Source organism: Kogia breviceps, chromosome 4, assembly GCF_026419965.1.
Source record: "Kogia breviceps isolate mKogBre1 chromosome 4, mKogBre1 haplotype 1, whole genome shotgun sequence".
Taxonomy (NCBI): domain Eukaryota; kingdom Metazoa; phylum Chordata; class Mammalia; order Artiodactyla; family Physeteridae; genus Kogia; species Kogia breviceps.
Window position 1 is genome coordinate 177,335,352 of NC_081313.1, and position 21,619 is coordinate 177,356,970.

General features: G+C 41.9%; 1 protein-coding gene across 2 annotated transcripts in view; it reads right to left on the reverse strand.

Moving 5' to 3' along the window:
• Positions 1 to 21,619, reverse strand: part of ADGRE1 (adhesion G protein-coupled receptor E1) — a 49,084-nt gene that overhangs the window by 1,566 nt on the left and 25,899 nt on the right. For both annotated transcript variants that reach the window (XM_067032991.1, XM_067032992.1), the window contains 10 exons: positions 20,887 to 21,064; positions 20,116 to 20,235; positions 17,973 to 18,172; positions 17,345 to 17,515; positions 14,075 to 14,269; positions 12,085 to 12,320; positions 8,697 to 8,763; positions 6,343 to 6,434; positions 2,090 to 2,258; positions 1,872 to 1,976 (listed from right to left, as the gene is read on the reverse strand). In XM_067032991.1, the coding sequence (XP_066889092.1) occupies positions 1,872 to 1,976; positions 2,090 to 2,258; positions 6,343 to 6,434; positions 8,697 to 8,763; positions 12,085 to 12,320; positions 14,075 to 14,269; positions 17,345 to 17,515; positions 17,973 to 18,172; positions 20,116 to 20,235; positions 20,887 to 21,064 (1,533 nt within the window). The remainder of the gene's footprint in view (positions 1 to 1,871; positions 1,977 to 2,089; positions 2,259 to 6,342; positions 6,435 to 8,696; positions 8,764 to 12,084; positions 12,321 to 14,074; positions 14,270 to 17,344; positions 17,516 to 17,972; positions 18,173 to 20,115; positions 20,236 to 20,886; positions 21,065 to 21,619) is intronic.

The following is a 21,619-nucleotide window of genomic DNA, read 5'->3' on the forward strand; positions in this document are numbered from 1 at the left end:
GTGAGGGAGTTGTCCATGCAGGTATCAGGACAAAAACATTCAAGGCATTCAAGAGCATTCAGTTCAAGATTCCTAAGGAGGAAATGAGGCTGGCATGTTTGAAGAATCTTGAGCAGGACAGTGAGGTTGGAGCAGAGTGAAGTGAGAGGTCAATTAATAGAAGACAAGGTCAAAAAGGAAAAGAGAGTCAGATCAGACAAGGCCTTGTGGGCCACCAGGAGGACTTTGGCTTTTACTCTAAGGTGGGAGCCGTGGAGTGTTGTAGGCAGAGAAGGAATGTGACCTGACTCAGGGGTTCACGAGTGTCCTCTGGCTGCTGTAGGGAGAATAGACCAAAGGTAGGGCAGGGAAAAGGCAGCAGGAAGAACCCTTTTGAGGCTATTTCCGTCATCCTGGCTACAGACCTGGACTTGGACCACAGTGGAAGGAATGAAGGGAAAGAGAAGCACTCAGACTCTGGGTCCATTTTGAGAAAGAGTTATCAGGATTTGCTGATGAATCAGAGATGGAAGAGAGTGAGAAGAAAAGCAGAGTCAAGGTTAACTTCACACCTTCACTCCTGAGCAATAGAAAAATAGAAGACCCTATGTGGAAATCAGAGGTAAGGGAATCAGAAGCTCATGTGGAACATGTTACATCTGTGACATCTATTAGACATCTAAGTGGGGGCATTCGGTAGGTGGCAGGTTATATGAGTCTCGAATTCAGGAGAGGGGGCTAAACTGCACATTATTTATAATTTGGGGGTCATTGCTAATAGATGGTGTTTGTAGCCATGAGATTGGATGAGATCCATTATAGAGGAAAATGCGCACTTCAAACAAAAATGATGCATTGTTAGAGGATACCCCTTTGGGTATTATCTGATCTATGGTGGAGCTATTTTACAATTCTGTAAATTTTAAATAACTGATAGTGAGGGAAGATAATTTCATGGAAAAATCTGTTTTTCCTTTACTTGCACTCTCATTTCAATATTATCAAGATTATATATGTATTTAATTCACATATATTAATACATAAGTAATACACATATATGCATTTTAAATATATTATATAATACTAATAATTATATATGTCTGTATATTTATAATTATATGTATGATTATATTATATAATATTAATAATTATATATAATGGCTATATATTTATAATTATGTATACAATACAATTATGTATAAGTTATAGATATTATATATGAAATTTATATATAATATATATTTATATATTATATAATATAAAATTTATGTTATAATGTCAATAACTATATATAATATCTGTATATTTACAATTACATGTATAATTATATAATATATAATTATATGTTCTATATATTACATATAATTATCAATGAGGAAACCAGGCAGATATTATAATTGGTTCAAAAAAGAACACAAAGAAGATACATATATGTAAAGTAGTAATATTATGTATTATGTATACATTGTATACATTATATGTGTGCTATGTATTATGTGTACATTATATACATTGTACACATTACATGTATGATGTAATACACATACACGTCTGTTCTTTGCCTTCTCTTGTGAACCAGTTATAATATCTGCTGCTTCCCTCACTGATTAATGAGCAGAATAAAATCCTTGACAGATGCTTATTTTATACCTGTGAGTCATGATTTTATCTTTTTTAGTTTGCATAGCTACTGAGGGGCAGGGCTGACTTTTAAACCCAGGCAGTCTGGCTCCCAAACCCCCACCCTTAAACCCCAAACCTTATCAAATGAGTTAATACCCCATGTATGTGTTTAGCTCACAGTAGGTACTCGACATAGAGTGCTGTCTAGTATTGCTAAGAAGCAGACATTCTGTCTGACCAGAACCTGCATACAACACGCAGACTCTCACCGTTTTGGAAGTGGAGGGAATGGATGACAGTACGACCCCTGAGGTCTCGGCCTGGGAGCTGGGTTTGGTCTTCCTGGTCACGCATCTTCTGTATTCTTCCCGTACCTGAAGGTGGAGACACGTCATGGGGAGAGGAGTCACTCTTAGATGCAGGGGCATGTGTGTGCAGAGGCATGAGCCCTGGAAGGAGGGGGGCTGGGAGGGCAGCAGCTACACACCTGGCGGTTGAGCAGACAATGAATGAGGAAGATGAAGGCTCCTTGCAGGCTGTTGATAATGGTGAACAAGTAAGTCATGACACGGGCCACGGGTCCAATCTGGAAAATGCCCAACACCCAGGAACAGCCTAAGATGAAGATCTGGGCAAAGGCTTTGAATGTCAGTAACCTGGAGGGGAAGATGTGCAGAGCATAAGGTGCTAGGAGGTGGCTGCTGTCCTCATGGGCCACCACTCTCCCAGGTTTAGCCTGAGGCTGACACCATGTGACCCGTCACCTGGGCGAGAATAAACGTGGACCAGAGACGCCAAGCCTAGAGGGAGGAAAATCAAATCGTACAGACACTGAAAAGGCAATTGGCCTACAGATACACATGGACACAAAGATGTGTGGACACATGTATTTAATGCAATATTGTCTGTAGTAATAAAAGGCTAGAAGGCACTATTTACAATAGACAAGACATGGAAACAACCTAAATGTCCATCAACAGATAAAGAAGATGTGGTTTGTGTGTGTATATATATATATATATATATATATATACACACATACATACATATATATCTCACATATATGTTGTATATATATGTATACATGTGTATATATATGTGTACATTTCTATGTATATATATATATATATATATATATACACACACACATACACAATGGAATATTTACTCAACCATTAAAAAGAATGAAATAATGCCATTTTTATCATACTAAGTATGATAAAGTATGTAAGTCAGAAAGAGAAAGACAAATACCATATGATATCACTTACATGTGGAATCTAAAATATGACACAAATGAACTTGTCTACAAAACAGAAACAGAGTCACAGACATAGAGAACAGACTTGTGGTTGCCAAGGTGGTGGTGGGCTGGGGAGTTTGGGGTTAGCAGATGTAAACTATTATATATAGAATGGATAGACAACAAGGTCCTACTGTACAGCACAGGGAACTATATTCAGTCTCCTGTGATAAACCACAATGTAAAAGAATATGAAAAAAGAATATATATATATATATATATATATATATATATAAACTAAGTCACTTTGCTGTACAGCAGAAATTAACACAACATTGTAAATCAACCATACTTCAATAAAACAATTTTTTAAAGGTTAGAAGGACCTACCTGTCCAAGAATTTGGGACACATTCAGTGAACTGTGAAGCTATCATATGAAATACTATGAAGCTTCCTTTTTATTGGAGGCAAAACTCACATACCATAAGATTAACCATTTTGGCCACTGAAAGTGTGCAAACTCATCCAGTTTCAAGACCTTCTTATCACCCCCAAAAGAAACTATGTACCTATCAAGCAGCCGTTCCCTATTTACTTATCCCCCAACTAAAACAACCCAGTGGGAAGCAGCCGCATGGCACAGGGAGATCAGCTAGGTGGTTGGTGACCACCTAGAGGGCTGGGATAGGGAGGGTGGGAGGGAGGGAGACGCAAGAGGGAAGAGATATGGGAACATATGTATATGTATAGCTGATTCACTTTGTTGTGAAGCAGAAACTAACACATCATTGTAAAACAGTTATACTCCAATGAAGATGTTAAAAAATAATAATAAAAATAAAACAACCCAAATGTCCATCAACAGATATTCTGTTGATGGATGTGCACACAATGTGTTCCATCCATACAGTGGAATATTACTCAGTCATCAAAAGTAATGAAGCACTGACGCTCGCTGCAACGAGGATGAACGTTGAAAACATGTTGCTCAGGGAGAGAAGCCAGACACAAAAGGCCACATAGTGTAGGATTCAATTGATAAGAAATGTCCAGCATAGACAAATCGATGGAGATAAAGAGTAGATTATAAAAACATTTTTTAAATGAAATGAGAGTCACAATGTACTAGAGTGGGTAAGGATACAGGATCTGGGTCGGACTGCCCACAAATAAATCCTGACTGATCCATCCACTAACTTTATGGCCTTTGTAAGTTACTTAACTTCATTGTGCCTTAGTCTCCTCAAACTGATATAGCGATAATAATACAATACCTGTACAGGGATATTGCTCAGATTAAATAATTGCTACAGATTGCTACAGATTAAATAAGGAGATGGGAAGACACTAAGGGTGCTTAGAACAGTGTCTGGCACAAAATAAATATTTTCGTTAGTTGTTTCTCTTTTGTTTGTTTGTTTTTATTTTTTGGCCACGCCATGTGGCTTGCAGGATCTTAGTTCCCCAATCAGTGATGGAACCCGTGCCCCCTGCAATGGAAGCACGGAGTCCTAACCACTGGACCACCAGGGAATTCCCTTTGGTTAGTTGTTTTTAACCTTAAGTATTGATATGATGTAAGCTACATCATATGTGGAAAACACAGAGTGCAGAATAATACGTACAGTATCCTATCATTTATGTAATGGATATATAAGTGTAGAATATTCTGGAAGGAAGGTCAACTTAAGTGATAATGGTTGCTTAGGGCAGGAGGGATCTGGGGACCCAGGGGGTCAGGGGAGAGATAGAGAATGACTTTAAATGTGTTCCCTTTTTCACTACTTAATTTTTCTTACCATTGTATGTATTAACTTTGTTTTAACTTTTTGCACTAACTTTTAAAAAATAACTTTAAAAAATATTCGAGATGAGTGAGGGATTGGACCCTGACAGGAAAATAAGTAAAGGACGTCATCAGTTTACTGTTGATAAAAGCTAGACAATGTCTGGTTTTAGTAGGTTCTTAAAATGAACTGTAGTTGAATGATGAATTTAAGAAAACAAATGGCGTATAAGAATACAAAAATGTCCCACATCTGTAAGATAAAAAATATATATATGAAACTAAAATAATGAGATTGTAAATTTCATATATTAATTCAGGAAAACAATAAAAATGGTAAACACTAGTGTTGGCAAGGCTGCAGGTAAACAAGGACTATTGTAAATGGAAACATTTTCTGGAAAACGATTTGCAATATATACTAACAGTGTTACAATCCAACCTACTCTGACTCAGGCAATTTCACGCCTATTATTGTATTCTTTTTGAATTTTATTTAATTTATTTTTTTATACAGCAGGTTCTTATTAGTTATCTATTTTATACACATCAGTGTATACATGTCAATCCCAATCTCCCAATTCATCCCACCACCATCCCCCACCCCCACTTCCCCCCTTGGTGTCCATATGTTTGTTCCCTACACCTGTGTCTCTATTTCTGCCTTGCAAACTGGTTCATCTGTACCATTTTTCTAGGTTCCACATATATGCGTTAATATATGATATTTGTTTTTCTCTTTCTGACTTACTTCACTCTGTAAGACAGTCTCTAGGTCCATCCACATCTCTACAAATTACCCAGTTTCACTCCTTTTAATGGCTGAGTAATATTCCACTGTATATATGTACCACATCTTCTTTATCCATTCATCTGTTGATGGACATTTAGGTTGCTTCCGTGACCTGGCTATTGTAAATAGTGCTGCAATGAACATTGGGGTGCATGTGTATTTTTGAATTATGGTCTTCTCTGGGTATATGCCCAGGAGTGGGATTGCTGGGTCATATGATAATTCTATTTTTAGTTTTGTAAGGGACCTCCATACTGTTCTCCATATTATTATTGTATTTAATAACAACAGATGTGTAAGAAGACTTGCCTACAAGGTTATTTCAAGATAGGGATGGTTTATAATAGTAAAAAAAAAAAAAGAAAGAAAACAAAAGAAACAACTTAAATGTCGATAAATAAGGGATGATTTAAATAAATTGTGCTAGGTCTTTACACTGAAAGACTATATATAACAAAAGATATTGTCAACAATTTCTAATTAAATAGAAAAATATTCATTACATGTTGTTAAGAGAAAAATGGTTATAAAAATAAAATAGTATGATTCTGGTTTCACAAATATGTACATATAAGTATGCACAGTTGAAGAATTAGAGATTATATTAACAGTTCTAATACAGGAAACACTCACTCCTCCTAGGAACTGTACTAAATACTTCATAAGCCACTTGAAATGGGCAGTGTTAGCATCCCCGTTCTACAGATGAGGAAACTGAGTTTCAGAGAGGTTATGTAACTTGCCTAAAGTCACACAGCTTTCAAGTGGCAGTGCTGAGGTTTGAGATGGCCTGATCTAGACACTGTGCTATTCCATTTGGGGCACAGGACCAGGCTTACAAAAGGTACTCAATGAACACTTGGGGAAAGAAGGAAAGGAGATTAGAAGAGGAGGGGAAAGGAAGGATGGATGGTACCTGGTGTCTTTGAGCTTGGAGACTTCAGCACTGATGCTAGAAATCTTCTGCCTCAGGATCCACAGTGTCCCAGTCAGCAGGATGGAATTGATCTACAGAGTCAAGCAGAAGGGATAGAGAGATTGGATATATAAAAGGATAGTGGCCAGACCATCTACAAAAATAGACCTCTGACCCACAGTCTACAGTAACCACTGCAGGAAGCCACACAATAACTGACCCCAAATGACCAGGACTTGACTGACAATTGACAGCCTCCCTCATTTCTGCCCCTGCTTCCAATTTAGAGGCAAAAGGAGAAAGCCAGTTTGTAAACCTAACCAGTCACATAGAATGCCTTGCTTTTAGTTAGCCTACCCACAGGGTCCCCATGCCTACACCCTCCAAGCAGGGCACACATGAAACCTTCCCTTTTTTCCTCTATAAAGTTTTCCAATCATCTGCCTGCTTTTAAGTCTCTGACCTATGCAAGCGATTTGACAATGCAAGTGGTTGACTCCCTTCCCATAGCAATCTCCTAATAAACGGCCTTTGCTTGTTCTTGGATGACCTTGGTTTCATTTCCACTGGATGCATCTGGGGAGTTAGTATCAAGACCAGTGCCCCACATTGGGTTGAACTGTTTCCCCCCCACACACAAAAAAAATAAGATGTGTTGAAGCCCTAACCCCCAAGAACTCAGAATTCTACCTTATTTGGATATAGGGTCTTTACAGAGATGATCAAATCAAAATGAAGTCATTAGGGTGGGCCCTAATCCTATATGACTGGTGTCCTTATAAAAAGGGGAAATTTGTACATAGAGACAGACATGCACAGAGGGGAGACGATGTGAAGAGATATAGGGAGAAGACAGGCATCTATAAGCCAAGGAATGCCTGAGACTACCAGAATTTGGAGAGTAGATGGGAACAGATTCTTCCCTAGAGCCTTCAGATGGAGCATGGCCTGCTGATCCCTTGATTTCAGACTTCTAGCCTCCAGAGCTGTGAGTCAATAAAATTCTGTTGTTCTAAGCTACCCAGCTTGGGATACTTTGTTATGGAAGCCCTAGGAAACTAACACATGGACCCCCAAAACCTGACAGAAGTAAGCAAAACCCCTCTGGAGGAATAAAACCTCAAGAATTTCCAAGAGTTAGATCAGTCAAATAGGAGCTCACAATTGACAATTACAAATGACTCAAGGAAACAAGCCACCATGAGTGAGGAGGGTCAGAAGACTCTCATCTTGCAGGACTGTAGATTCTAGATTGGAGGCAAGGAAGCAAGGAGATGGTACTCCACCTCCCCAGGCTTCCCAGAGAGCAGAATGGTGGCTCCCAGGGGATGGGAAGATGTTGGTCTAAGGGTACAAAGTTTCATTTATGCAAGGTAAGTTCTAGAGATGTAAAGTACAACATGGTGACTTCTGTTAACAATACTGTATTATATACTTGAAATTTGCTAGAAGGATAGCTCTGAAGGGTTCTCACAACAAAGAAAGAAAAGGGAAAAAATGGTAAGAATGTGAGGTGATGGATTTGTTAATTAGGTTAATTGTGGTGATCATTTCACAGTGTATACATACGTCAAAACATCCAGTTGTACACCTTAAATATGTATAGTTTTTGTCGATTAAACCCCCATAAAACTTGAAAAAAAATCTCCATGGGGCTTCCCTGGTGGCGCAGTGGTTAAGAATCCGCCTGCCAATGCAGGGGACACGGGAGCCCTGGTCCGGGAGAATCCCACATGCCGCGGAGCAACGAAGCCCATGCTCCACAACTACTGAGCCCGCGTGCCACAACTACTGAGCCCGTGAGCCACAACTACTGAAGCCCGTGCACCTAGAGCCCGTGCTCTGCAACATGAGAAGCCACCACAATGAGAAGCCCGCGCACCGCAACGAAGAGTAGCCCCCGCTTGCCACAACTAAAGAAAACCTGAGTGCAGCAACAAAGACCAAACACAGCCAAAAAAAAAAAACTCTCCAGGCTTACCTTTGCCTCTTTCCCACCATTTCCCTCTCCAACTCTTCCCCTCCACTAACCAATTGCTCTTAATTTCTTCCTACCTTTTCTCTTATTCAACATCTGTACTTAAAAGAGATCAATAGACCCATTCTTACTGAAACACAAAGGATTGATAAGATTGTGGTCCCTTCCAGGGGATTTGCATCCTGGCATTTAAAAAAAATATTGCAAATCAAAGAAATTACACTCTAACTTGGAAATCGCAGGAATCAAGGATCGGAATGGAGCACGTTTTTGAGGAATAAGTGACCAGAGCTTTGCGACATCTACTGGCACTTCTTGATCCCCTGGGTCTCCTTGATCTTCCTCCAAAACACGCTGCAACAAGCAATCAGCTTACCACTATAATTGTGCACACTGGCCCCAGGAAGCTCCAGATGAACCCTGTCTCTGTATTCAGCCAGCAGCTATGGAGGAAAACAGGAGTCGGTGATTGTCGTAGAGTCCTGACCCTGAAATTACTCGCACCCTGCCAGATGTGCTAATGGGAGAGGATATTGGGAGATGAGACTGACATGAAAATTTTCATGATGGACCAGGTCACATTTCAGTTTTCCCCTTTCAGACCTTCTTCCTGGGTGAATGTTCCTGACATATCCACTTAACACCTTGTGTAGAGCTCATTCCTCAATTCATAACCTCTGTAACCCCTTCATCCAGAACTCTCCACTAGTATACCTTGTCATTCAAATCTCAGCTCGAACATCACCTCCTCTGAAAAGCCACTACCCTGGTCCTTTTCCTAACAGAGCTTGCTGCTTTTTTTTTTTTTTTTTTTTATAGCACCTATCATAAATTATCTTGTTCAGTTGTTTATTTATTGTAAATTGTCCATCTTTCCCTACTAGACTATGAGCTGCATGAGAATTTGGACTCTGAACGTTTTATTCATCTCTGAACACCCAGCACTCTGCAAACCCTGGCATGGATGAGGCATTCCATAATCATTTGTTAATAGGAATGAAGCAATAAAAGGAGGGAGGGAAGGAGGGAAGGGAGAAAAAGAAGGAAGAAGGGAGGGAGGGAGGAGGGGAGGGAAGGAAGGAAGGAAGGAAAGAAGGGAGGAAGGGAAAGGAAGGAGGGAGGGAGAATTAATTGCCTTTTTCCATCATGCCTCTGGTGGATATTTGCTGTTTTCACCACCTGACAACTATTCCGCCATGTTTCGTAACAGCACCCCAATACTCCTTTAGCAGAAGTGTGCCTTCCCCAGAAAGAGAAGGAAAATAATCAAGTTTGGTCAACCGGGTGTTCTCTCCCTGGAATGTTAAGTCACCAGCCGTAGAGTGATCAAAGGGCCAGAAAATGTTTGCATCAGGAGAAAACGCTGCCCATATCCTTTCAAGGGTAACTACTTCAGTAAATACGGGCCAATTTCCTCATTAGCATTTGCATCGCTGCCTGAGGGCATCAGACTAAAAGCTTTAGAAAATTTGTTCCCCCAGGGAGCAGCCCTCAACCAATGGCTGATGGGAGGTAACTGGATAAATATGCCAGCTCCCTCACCTCGTGGGTGGGATAACTGTGGTATGTGCGCTACGCAGTCCCCCAGAGTTACCTACTGGGATTGAGCCCCCGTTACCCACAGCAGGACATGCTCAGGAATGCACCCTGTATTTCCTCCTTCTCTTCCATGTCTCACTTCCCCATTCCCTAGTGCCTCCTGAGATCCTTTCAAATCCTTGCCAATGCTACTCCTCTCTTCCAAAACTTTCTGTAGTTCCTACTACCTAGAAGGTATTCACCACATTCCATGCCCCCACCCCCAATTTCCTCTTCTTCCAGTCCGATCCATCTATTCTCCAAATACAGCTTGAGCTCTCCCTTAGGCAAGATTTGTCCTCACTTATGTGTACACTTCAGTAGAGCTTTCAAGGCTCATTCAAAATCTACCTCCTCCAGGAAGGCTTCCATGAACTTTCCAGCTCCCATATGCCCTCATCCTTCTCTGGTCTGTGTCAGGGCTTATACTACCCACACCAAAATCAGGTACTTCATCATGGTGGCCTTGCAATGTCACCATTATCTCCTGATAAGACAGTCAGACCTCACAGACATAAAAAACAAACTTATGGTTTCAAGGGAAAAGGGGGGAGGGATAAATTTGGAATTTGGGATTAACAGATACACACAACTATATATAAAATACATAAACAACAAGGACCTACTGCATAGCACAGGGAACTATATTCGATATCTTGTAATAACCTATAATGAAAAGAATCTGAAAAAGAATATATGTATATATTCTTATGTATAACTGAATCACTTGCTGTACACCTGAATCATTGTAAAGCAATTATACTTCAAAAAAATAAACAAATGAATATTTTTTTAAAAGGCAGTCAGACCTGAACTCAACTTGGGCACTTACTAGATATGTCACCCTGGGCAAATCCTGCAACTGTGCCGAGCCTCAGTTTCCTCTGTAGCTACCATTTATTAAGCTGTTACTTTAGTCACTGTTGGTCTTGGGGCCACCATGTACCACAGCACAGGTTGTGCACTGCACAAATCTAGAGGGCAGTATTAACACTGTAGTGTCATTGAATGGTGTTGTCGTACGCGGTGGAAACAGGAATTTTGTTGAGAAATACCAGAGATAATATATATTTGTAAAGCTTACAGGGTTTAGGTTATGAAGGGCACTGCTTTAACATGAATTCCATTCCCTCGCCCCTTATCTCATGACCTCACCTGAAGTATAAGCCATCAGCAGGGAGGAAACCTAGACATTTAATCCCCCAAACACAGCTCAGCAAAGTGCCTATAGCACCAGGGTGATAAACAGGGGCCCTGGGATTGGAAAGACCCAGATTCAAGTCCTCACCCTGCCACTTTTTCACTGTGTGATAGTGAGAAAGTCTTTTCACCTTTCTGAGGCTCACTTTCCTCATCTGTAAATTACAATAACAAGGGTCCATCCAAGGATGAAATCAAGTAACTCACTGAATTACAGTCTCTACCCTATCCACATACTACTTGTCCTGTCACTTACCTATTTTTTTCCTCAAAATCGACTCAACTTTTTACTTATACAATGGAATCATGTCTGTGAAATCATGAGTTTGATTTGCCAGCAATTTTTTTCTAATGCCCTACAAAATAAATACAAAATATTGTTTAATTAGGGCTCACTAGCATACTACCTAAAATCTTCTCACATAGAATCATGTGATAAACCTACCTCACTTTACAACAGTCCATGGCAATAATGATGGTGGTAAAAATAACATGTATAATGCTTTACACTGTGCCCAACACTGTCTAAATGTTTTGCAGATAATAACTCACTTAACACTCACAACAACACTATGATACAGGCATTGTCATTAGCTTGCATTTAATAGATAATGAAATGAAAGCATACAGAGTTTAAGTAACTTGCCCAGGGTAACACGGTGGTGGAGCCAGGATTCAGACCCCAGCAGGTTGGCTCCAGAGTCCACGAATTGAAACCTGTGCCATCAAGTTCATTGTTTACATCGCCACCATCCACTGATACTACAGTGCTAACAATGGCTCCTGGATTTGTGCAGTGCACAACCTGTGCTACTGTATATGGCAGCCCTGAGACCAACAGTACATAAAGTAAGAGCTCAATAAATGGGAGTCACAACTACTGCTTCTGTTATTGCTCTTCTTGAGTTCATATCATTATCATCATGGGATAATTAATAATAATAATAATAATAATTTTCAGAGAGAGAGAGAAGGATGTCACTTACCGATTATACATCCCGTAACCTTGTGGCTGTATGGAGGCGGAGACAGCCACCACCAGCGCCGGGAGCCCATAGCCAAAGGCACAGAGATACCGCATCTTGATGTTTCGAGAGCTGAAGTAATTCACCACTTTCAGGTTCCTGGCCATAAGGAAGAGCATCACAGCCTCCACCAGCATCCAGAAGAAGCAAGCGAGGAAAAGGTAGTGCAGAAAGCCCGCGATGATGGCGCAGCCCATCTGCAGGGAAGAATCAGGCACATTCAGAATCCCCTACTCCAGAGAGCAGGTTCAGAGGAAGAGGGCAAAAGAGAAGCTACTTTGATTGGAGAGCCCCAAACACGGCCCCTTCATTCATTCCACAAGTACTTATTCTTCACCAAGGTGGCTCCATCCTTTTGGTAGGGTAACCATCCAGCTTTGCCTGGTTTTCTCAGGACGTATAACTTTCAGTGCTAAAACTGGGAGAGTTTTAGGGGGAAACAGATATATGATCACCCTTCTTTAGGGGATGGTGGAAGATATGGGGGAGGGGAAGGGGTCCACAAACTACAGCCATGGGCTGGCTGCCTGTTTTGTAAATAGCATTTCATTGACATATAGCCACCCCCATTTATGTATTCTCTATGGCTGTTTTCACACTAAGACAGCAGAGCTGAATAGTCACAGCAGAGACCATAGTATCTGCAAAGCCAAAAATATTTATATCTGCCTCTTTACAGGAAAAGTTTGCCCACCCCTGGTCACGTGATAAGAGTGAGGTGTACTACTCGCCTTTAGTTCTCAGGGGGTTTGGAAAGCGAAACATCCCGCAGTGAGAGGGGTAGTTCTGCATCAAGAATGATCACCCCACCTGAAATGTCAGTAGCGCTCCCTTTGGAAAAACCCTGAGAGCCTACTGTTTCTGGCACAGTTACTGTGGGTAAATTGGCCAAAGTTCTTGTTCTCACGGGGCACACGGTCTCGTGGGGGAGGTGGATACATGATAAGTAAAATAACCCCAAAAATCAATATGGTTTCAAATAGGTGCTGAGAAAGGAAGCAAAATAGAGCGATAAGGAGTAGAATTTCTCAGCTGTGGATGCAACTAGAGATGATCATACTAAGTGAAGTAAGTCAGAAAGAGAAAGGCAAATACCATATGATATCACTTACATGTGGAATCTAAAATACGGCACAAATGAACCTATCTACGAAACAGAAACAGACTCACAGACATAGAGAACAGACTTGTGGTTGCCAAGGGGGAAGAGGGGGAGGGAGAGGGATGGACTAGGAGTTTGGGATTGGTAGATACAAAAACTATTACCAAAAAAAAAAAACTATTACAGATAGAATGGATAAACAACAAGGTCCTAATGTATAGCACGGGGAACTATATTGAATATACTGTGATAAACCATAATGGAAAAGAATATAAAAAAGAATGTATATATGTGTATAACTGAGTCACTTTGCAGTACAGCAGAGATTGCCACAGCATTGTAAATCAACTATATTTCAATTTAAAAAAAAAGAATTTCTCCACTGTAGCATTACTGATATTTGTAACACTACTGCCAGATTATTTTCTGCTGGGGGCAGGGGGGCGGCTGTCCTGTGCATTGTAAGGGGTTTAGCAGCATCCCCGGCCTCCACCCATTAGCTGCCAGCAACATCCCCTCCCAGGAGTGACAACTAACAACATCTCCAGATATTGCCAAGTGTCCCCTGAGCGGGGATGGAATCATCCCAGGTGAGCACTAATGGCTTAAAGAGTAGTAGGAGGGATCACTACAATAGATAACATGATCAGGGAAATGATTTTAAACTGAGACCTATCACAAGAAGGAGTCAACTAGGTGAGAAGCTGGGGGACGAGTACAGAAAGAGGGCACAGCACATGCAAAGGTCCTGAGGTGGGAACTAGCATAGAGGGAGTTAGGTAAGAATGAGCAGAGGCAGATTCGGAGATGATGGGGCTGGAAGGGGACACAGCCTGAAGGATATGAGACCTGATTGTCGGTCTTGTCTACACCGGCGAGGAAGAGAATCTTGGCCAAGAAGAGGCACACGCAGAGGTTCAGGTGGAGGTAGGTGTTGTGGTTTCGGATGGTACGACACAGCAGGAAGGTGAGGATGGCCAAGGTGAGACACACCAAAGAGATGATCATGCCCACGTGGCTGATGATATACAAAGCGAAGTCCATCTGTCAGGAAAGAGATAACTGTTGGTTTCAGAGAAGGACCAACATACCCCCCAGGCAGGAAAACGAATTATCCAGACTCCTGGCTTGGGTATATAGAACTTGGAGGCCTTTTCCCCCTCTGACACTCAGCAAGAACTAGATATTGTCTATCATCATCCTTTGGCATCCATCAGCACCCATTCTCACCCCTGTCCTACGCCCTGTTCCACGAGGGCAGGACTCCACAATGACAATTTCCCATAATCTCTTGGGGTTAACGTCCTGAATGTCATTTAGGTGACATTCCAGTGAGATGTATGCATGAAGGTTTTGAAAGGCAGGATGGAGGCAGATACCAGCTTTCTGCAGACAGGAGTGAGCTGTGGCTGGACTCCACCTTCCGACTATCCAATCTTTAATCTTTAATTTCATGGATGTGGGGTGAAATGACAGCTGCAATTTTTGACCTCTGGATTATGGCTGCAGAGGGGTGATCTTGAAGCCAAAATCCAAATGGCAGCCCCCTGACTTCAAGTCCTCCATCCCTTCCTGTGATTCTGTGAGCATCCAAGTCCCTGTATTAAATACTTTTCTGCTTGAAATACCTTGAGTGATTCCTGTTTCCTGTTCTGAACCAGGACTGATAATAGGTGTTCAGAGATGCCCCAACTTCTGGGATTAAAAAGGACAAGTAGAGTCCTTCTCTATGCCATAATTTGTAATTAATTTTAAGTTTATTTTGGTGCTTTCTGTGTGTTAAAGATATGCCAGGCACCATCTCATGAGCTCTTCTCTATGATATTGTGATGTAGCAGTTCAGAGAACTGACCACAGTTTTAGCTGTTTGAGCTTGGGCAAGATACTTAACTGCTCTGTGTCTCAGTTTCCTCATCTGTTAAAAAGAGGATACTAACAGTAACTACCTTATGGAATTGTTCTAGAAGGATTCAATGAAAATACTTAAAGTACTCACAACAGTGCAGGAAACATGTATGATATAAGTGTTAATTTTCATCATTCTTTTTTCCTTTTTTAAAATGAAATGTTGATGCTCTTTATTTTTTGTTTTTATTTTTGGTTTTCGGCTGCACTTTGTGGGATCTTAGTTCCCTGACCAGAGATTGAACCCGGGCCATGGTAGTGAAAATGCCAAGTCCTAACCAGTGGACTGCCTGGGAGCTCTCACATCATCATTTTTCACTTGTTCTCATTTATTTATTTAGGCTGCATTGGGTCATTGTTGCTGCTCGTGGGCTTTCTCTAGTTGTGGTGAGCGGGGGCTACTCTTCGTTGCGGTGCGCAGGCTTCTCATTGTGGTGGCTTCTCTTGTTGCAGAGCATGGGCTCCAGGCACACAGGCTTCAGTAGTTATGGCTCACGGGCTCTAGAGCACAGGCTCAGTAGTTGTGGCACACGGGCTTAGTTGCTCCGTGGTATGTGGGATCTTCCTGGGCCAGGGCTCAAACCCGTGTCCTCTACATTGGCAGGCGGATTCTGAAGCACTATGCCACCAGGGAAGTCCTTCTGGTTCTCATTTTTAAGGTGAAAGAACTGGGCTCAGTTCAGAGAGGTTGAGTGACTTGCCCATGGTAACACAGCTAGGAAGTGATAGAGATGGGGCTTGAAACTAGACTAGTCTTGCTCTGCATCCAATACTCTTAAGTTCTAAGCCTTACGTTCCTCTAAATAGCATTTAGGACCTCCCTGACAAGGAATAGAACCTCCCACCTGGTAATATAGACAAGGATACTCACCACAGCACTAATGTCTATTCTCTCTACCAAATCTAACCCCTCACCAAGGCTTATTTCAGGTTCCTTCTCCTCTCTGACCTATCCCCAGTTCTCACTGACACAACTCTCAGTTCCTACAGAACAAATTCTCACACCATTTACAGGCAGACCTCAGAGATATTGGAGGTTCAATTCCAGACCACCAAAATAAAGCAAATATTGGCAATAAAGTGAGTCACACGAATTATTATCCCCAGTGCTTATAAAAGTTATGTTTACACTACACCATATTCTATTAAGTGTACAATAGCATATGTCAAAAAAATGTACATACCTTAATTTAAAAATATTTTACTGCTAAAAAATGCTACCATCATATGAGCCTTCAGTGAGTCATAATCTTTTTGCTGGTGGAAGGTTTGAAATATTGTGAGAATTACCAAAATATGATGCAGAACTTGAAGTGAGCAAATGCTGCTGGAAAAAAATGGCGCCAACAGACTTGCTCAATGCACACAGGGTTGCCAAAAGCCTTCAGTTTGTTAAAAAAAAAAAAAAAAGAGTATCTGCAAAGTGCAATAAAACGAGGTATGCCTGTAGATGATTCTGTAGAAAGAGACTTCTGGACTCAGACCATCCTGGGTTCAAATCCCAACTCCACTAATTACTGGCTTCATGACTAGACTGGCTGCTGAGCTCCAGTCTCCCATCCTGCAAAATGGGTCTAAAAACACTTAAAACAAAGGGTCCAGGGCTTCGCTGGTGGCGCGGTGGTTAAGAATCTGCCTGCCAATGCAGGGGACACGGGTTCGAGCCCTGGTCTGGGAAGGTCCCACACGCTGCAGAGCAACTAAGCCCGTGCGCCACAACCACTGAGCCTGCGCTCTAGAGCCCGGGCTCCGCCACAACTACGGAAGCCCGCGTGCCTAGAGCCCGTGCTCCGCCACAAGAGAAGCCACCGCAGTGAGAAGCCCGCGCACCGCGACGAAGAGTGGTCCCCGCTCGCTGCCAACTAGAGGAAGCCCGCGCGCAGCAACGAAGACCCAACGCAGCCAAAAATAAATAAATAAATTTTTTAAAAAAATAAATAAAGGGTCCGGCCCATAGGAGGCGCTCAGTAAGTGGGGTCCGCGATTGTCATTGTGCCTGCACCTGTTCAGGGTCATTTATCATTTTATAGACGAGTGTCATGGCTTCCCAACCAGACCATGAATTCTCTAAGGGCAGAAGTATGGCACACACCCCTTCTATCCCCCATAACCCCTTCCCGCAACACCCAGTGCCACGAGAGGCATACCATGGTCGTTTAGTCAATATTTTCCCACTGGATATGGGGAGCTAGAGTACAGACCATCAGCACTGACCGTGAGCTCCCTGGTAGCCATGATGATGGCCAAGTTCGTCATTCGATTACAGCTGCAGCTAGTGTGTGTCTCAGAAACTTCAAGGACCGCACAGCCAGACGGTGTCCATCTACCTCCTTCCACATCTGTGCTCCAGGAAACGCAGATGGGACTCTCAAAACTCTGCTTTGGCTGAAAATTCAAAGGCTTTGGTTACCTGAGAATCCCTCTATTCAAGAATCCATTCAGGATTCAACTTCAGCAACCTCAAGATGTGGGTATGTTCTGTAGGGAAGGGAGAAAAATGCTGATATTTCAATGTGCAGTAATGAGAAGAAATGTCTTGGGTGCCAGACCTGTCTCTACCACTAACTTGGTCATAGCTAATGTAAATATCCGTGTAAATGTTCCTGCCTCAACATGACTTAATCTAACCTAAACCTTGCCTGCTGATGAATGGGAAAATGCCACATAGAAATAGGAGAGTTCATTTTTCTAGTGGTGGATTTGGGGAAGTGGCTTGAGTTATCAGAAATGGTGGACACTTGCTGCTTTAATGGGTCGCCACCAAAAATGAGAGTTAAGCTCACTTGAGAATGGAGAATTCTCAGAATGCAGATGGGGGTCCAACGGAAACCTCTTCACAAACCTCAATGTTCTCCAGGCTGTAGATGACTGGTTTAGAGAACCCATCTTTCTTCTCTCCTGTTATGATGCCCCCAACAATACGAGAATTCAACTTCAACTTCCTCTTGGAGCTGGCCAAGGGGGTCTGAGGGTCTTGGAAGAAGCGCTCATCCAAAACGGACTCCATACCCACAAAGGAGACAAAAGCCACCCCGATGATTCCTGAAATTTCACCCAAAAGCAAAAAATAAAGGGGGGAATCATTTGCTCAGTAGTTATTATAGATGACCCAGCCCATCCACACACACATACACGCTTTCATATCCCATGCTTCTCTGCACCACTGGCTTGCTCTGAGAATTGAAACACCAGTGGACTTCCAGGTAGGTGAGCCTCACCAGAACCTTTAAAAAAAAAAATCTCAAGGTGCTATCACCTGGAAAAGATCTTGGCTACATTTAAAAATAAATTTGAATTTGTGTTTCTAAGGGACAATTCAACTCAACAGTGGGAAACAAGTTCCCCTCCCGCATTTACGGTTATTCTTGTTCAGTCTCTTTGGTGGGCTTCCGCTTCCAATGTTGGTGGTCTCCAGGGATGTGTCCTAACCTGGTCCTTATGCCCTCCAGACAGCACATAGATCGGGGAGTGATGAACAATGACCTACAAGCTAATCTGGCCATTGCCTGCTTTTTGTAAATGAAAGTTTCATTGCAACACAGCCTCACCCATTCATTTACATACATATTGCTCACGAATGCTTTTGCACTATGACGGTAGAGCTGAATCGTTGTGACAGATTGTATTGCCCTCAAAGCCTGAAATATCTAGTAACCATGCTCTACGGGAAAGGTTTGCCAGTCCGATACAGATTAGCACTGTCTGCTAGAAATATCGTATAAGCCACATATGCAGTTTTACATTTTCCCGTAGCCACATTTCAGAACAGTAAAGAAAAAAAAAAAAAGTCATTTTAATTATATATTAACTCAATACCTACAAAATATTACCATTTCAACATGTAGTCAATATAAAAAATTATTAATAAGATATTTTACATCCTTCATCTTAGGCACCAAGACTTTGAAATCCAGTATGTATGTCACCCTTACAGCCTAACCACACCTGAAGTGCTCAAATAACAAAACATGACCAATGGCTGCTGGATTGGACAGGAAATGTCTTGACACTCCTGTACTGTGAGGTTATTTTTTTAATTAATATTTTATTGGAGTACAGTGGATTTACAATATTGTGTTAGTTTCTGCTGTACAGCAAAGTGAACCAAACATACATATACATGTATCCACTCTCTTCTAGACTCCATTCCCAGAGATTATTTATTTAATGTCCGACTTCCCTAGCAGATGGGAAACTCCCTGAGGGCATGGGCTATTTCTGCCTCTACCATCATTTTTTTGGCCCCCCTTTGCAGCATGTGGGATCTTAGTTCCCCGACCAGGGATCGAACCCATGCCCCCTGCATTGGGAGTGTGGAGTCTTAACCACTGGACCGTCAGGGAAGTCCCCCTCTACCATCATTGATTCCCTCACTTCTTGGCACAGGTCTTGGCACCTAGGAGGTGATCAATAAATATTTGCTAAAAAAATTAAAAACAAAATAAATACATGCACCCCAATGTTCACTGCAGCACTGTTTCCAATAGCCAAGACATGGAAGCAACCTAAATGTCCATCAACAGAGGAATGGATAAAGAAGATGTGGTGCATATATGCAATGGAATACTAGTCAGCCATGAAAAAGAATGAAATCATGACATTTGCAGCAACATAGATGGACCTGGAGATGATCATACTAAGTGAAGTCAGTCAGACAGTGAAAGACAAATATCATACGATATCGCTTATAGGCAGAATCTAAAAAACAATGATACAAATGAACTTATTTACAAAACAGAAACAGACTCACAGACTTAGAGAACAAACTTATGGTTACGGGGTTGGGGGAAGGGTGGGGAGGGAATAGATTGGGAGTTTGGGATTGACATGAACACGCTGCTATATTAGAATAGATAACCAACAAGGGACTGTTAGAAAAAAAAAATTTTAATTTAAAAAAAGTTTAAAAGGTAATAAATAAATATTTGCTGCTTGAATGCACAATAACCACCCTCTCTGATTCTCAGGAGTGGGTGGGTCTGTACCTGTGGATTCAGATTCTTCGACTGTGGCGCACCAAACGTTCATCTCATCCCCTTTCGCTTTCAACTTAAAGGTATCACGCTCTTCAGTACATCCTTTGTTGATAACCTTTCTCTCAATGTCTAAAAGGGAGAAAGGGAGAATTTACAGGAGGTCACCCAGAAAGTGGGTCTTGAGTTTGGTTTCTGGCCAAGAAAGGGATGCATCCCTGGCTGCAAGGGAAGGAAGGGACAGGCAGAACGATTGGTCATGGGGAAGATCCTGAGGCCCTCGATGAATGACAAGAGGATGGTAGCACCAAATAAATGAGAAACCCAACCGTAATTCTAGGACTGAGCGCTCACATCCTCAGCGGATGCATCAGGGAAAGATGGGCTTGGAGTCAACAGTGATGGAAAGCAGCGGAGTCATTCATGGCCCTCTGACTACTCCAAATTTAGACAGGTTTTCCAAAGCCAAAGGAAACTGAAAGAGTCTGGAGCATGCCCTGCGTAGTGGACAAGAAGGGTTCAGGTTCCACAGTCACTAACTAGGAGGCCTAGCTCCGCCACTCACCAGCTGTGTCAACTTGACCAGTGACTTAACACAATGCCAGGCACTCGATAAATGGGAGATGTTGTTACGATGATAATTGGACTTGCGTTGCTGTACGTTCAGAGGATTGAAACAGCCGGGGAAATGGTATATGGGAGAGCCATGGAGAATCACATTGCCGAAGTCACCCGTCTAAATCAGCCCCTAGGTGTGACCTTGACACAAAGGATATGTCCTACCTAAGTAGCCAGTCTGAATAGTCTGACTGACATTCGCTGAGGGTTTCAGAAAATCTGCCAAAGTGGTGCTTTCCACGCTCTCCAGTAAGACTGTGGCCAGGGTAGATATCTTCTCTTTGGTGAAGCTGGACCATGTGGATGTTTGTTCAATCACAGAGGAAAAGCTCTCGGCCGAACTCTGCAAGGAAAGGTGTGTTTGCTCTCTCTCTCTCTCTCTCTCTCTCTCTCTCTCTCTTTCTCTTCTCAATGAAACAGCAGCTGTCCCCTCTCTCATCAAGAGAATGGGTTGACAGTCTAGGATAATGAAGAATGTAAAAGGACATTCACTCAGCCTCCTTTTCCTGATTCAAGAAGCCCCACTGGGAATGCGAATTGGTGTAGCCTTCATGGCGTGCAGTAAGTCAGCACTTGTCATGGCATACATTGCACATACCCTTTTGACTCAGCAATTTCCCTTCCAGGAATTCCTCTTGCAAGAAATACTTAAAAATTGTGCAAGGATCTTGTCTGATGATGTTCATTTCAGTGTGGTTTGTGATAGCAAGAATTCGGAAAGCCTGAATGTCCAACTGATTGGTTAAATAAAAGATGATAAAATCAAATCATGGGATAGTATACAGCTGTTAATAAAAGAATGACTTACTATATCTATGTATATTAACAAGCAGAAAGGTCCATGAGCTACGATTAAGTAAAGCAAATTACAGAATCACATGTTATATTATCTCCTTTC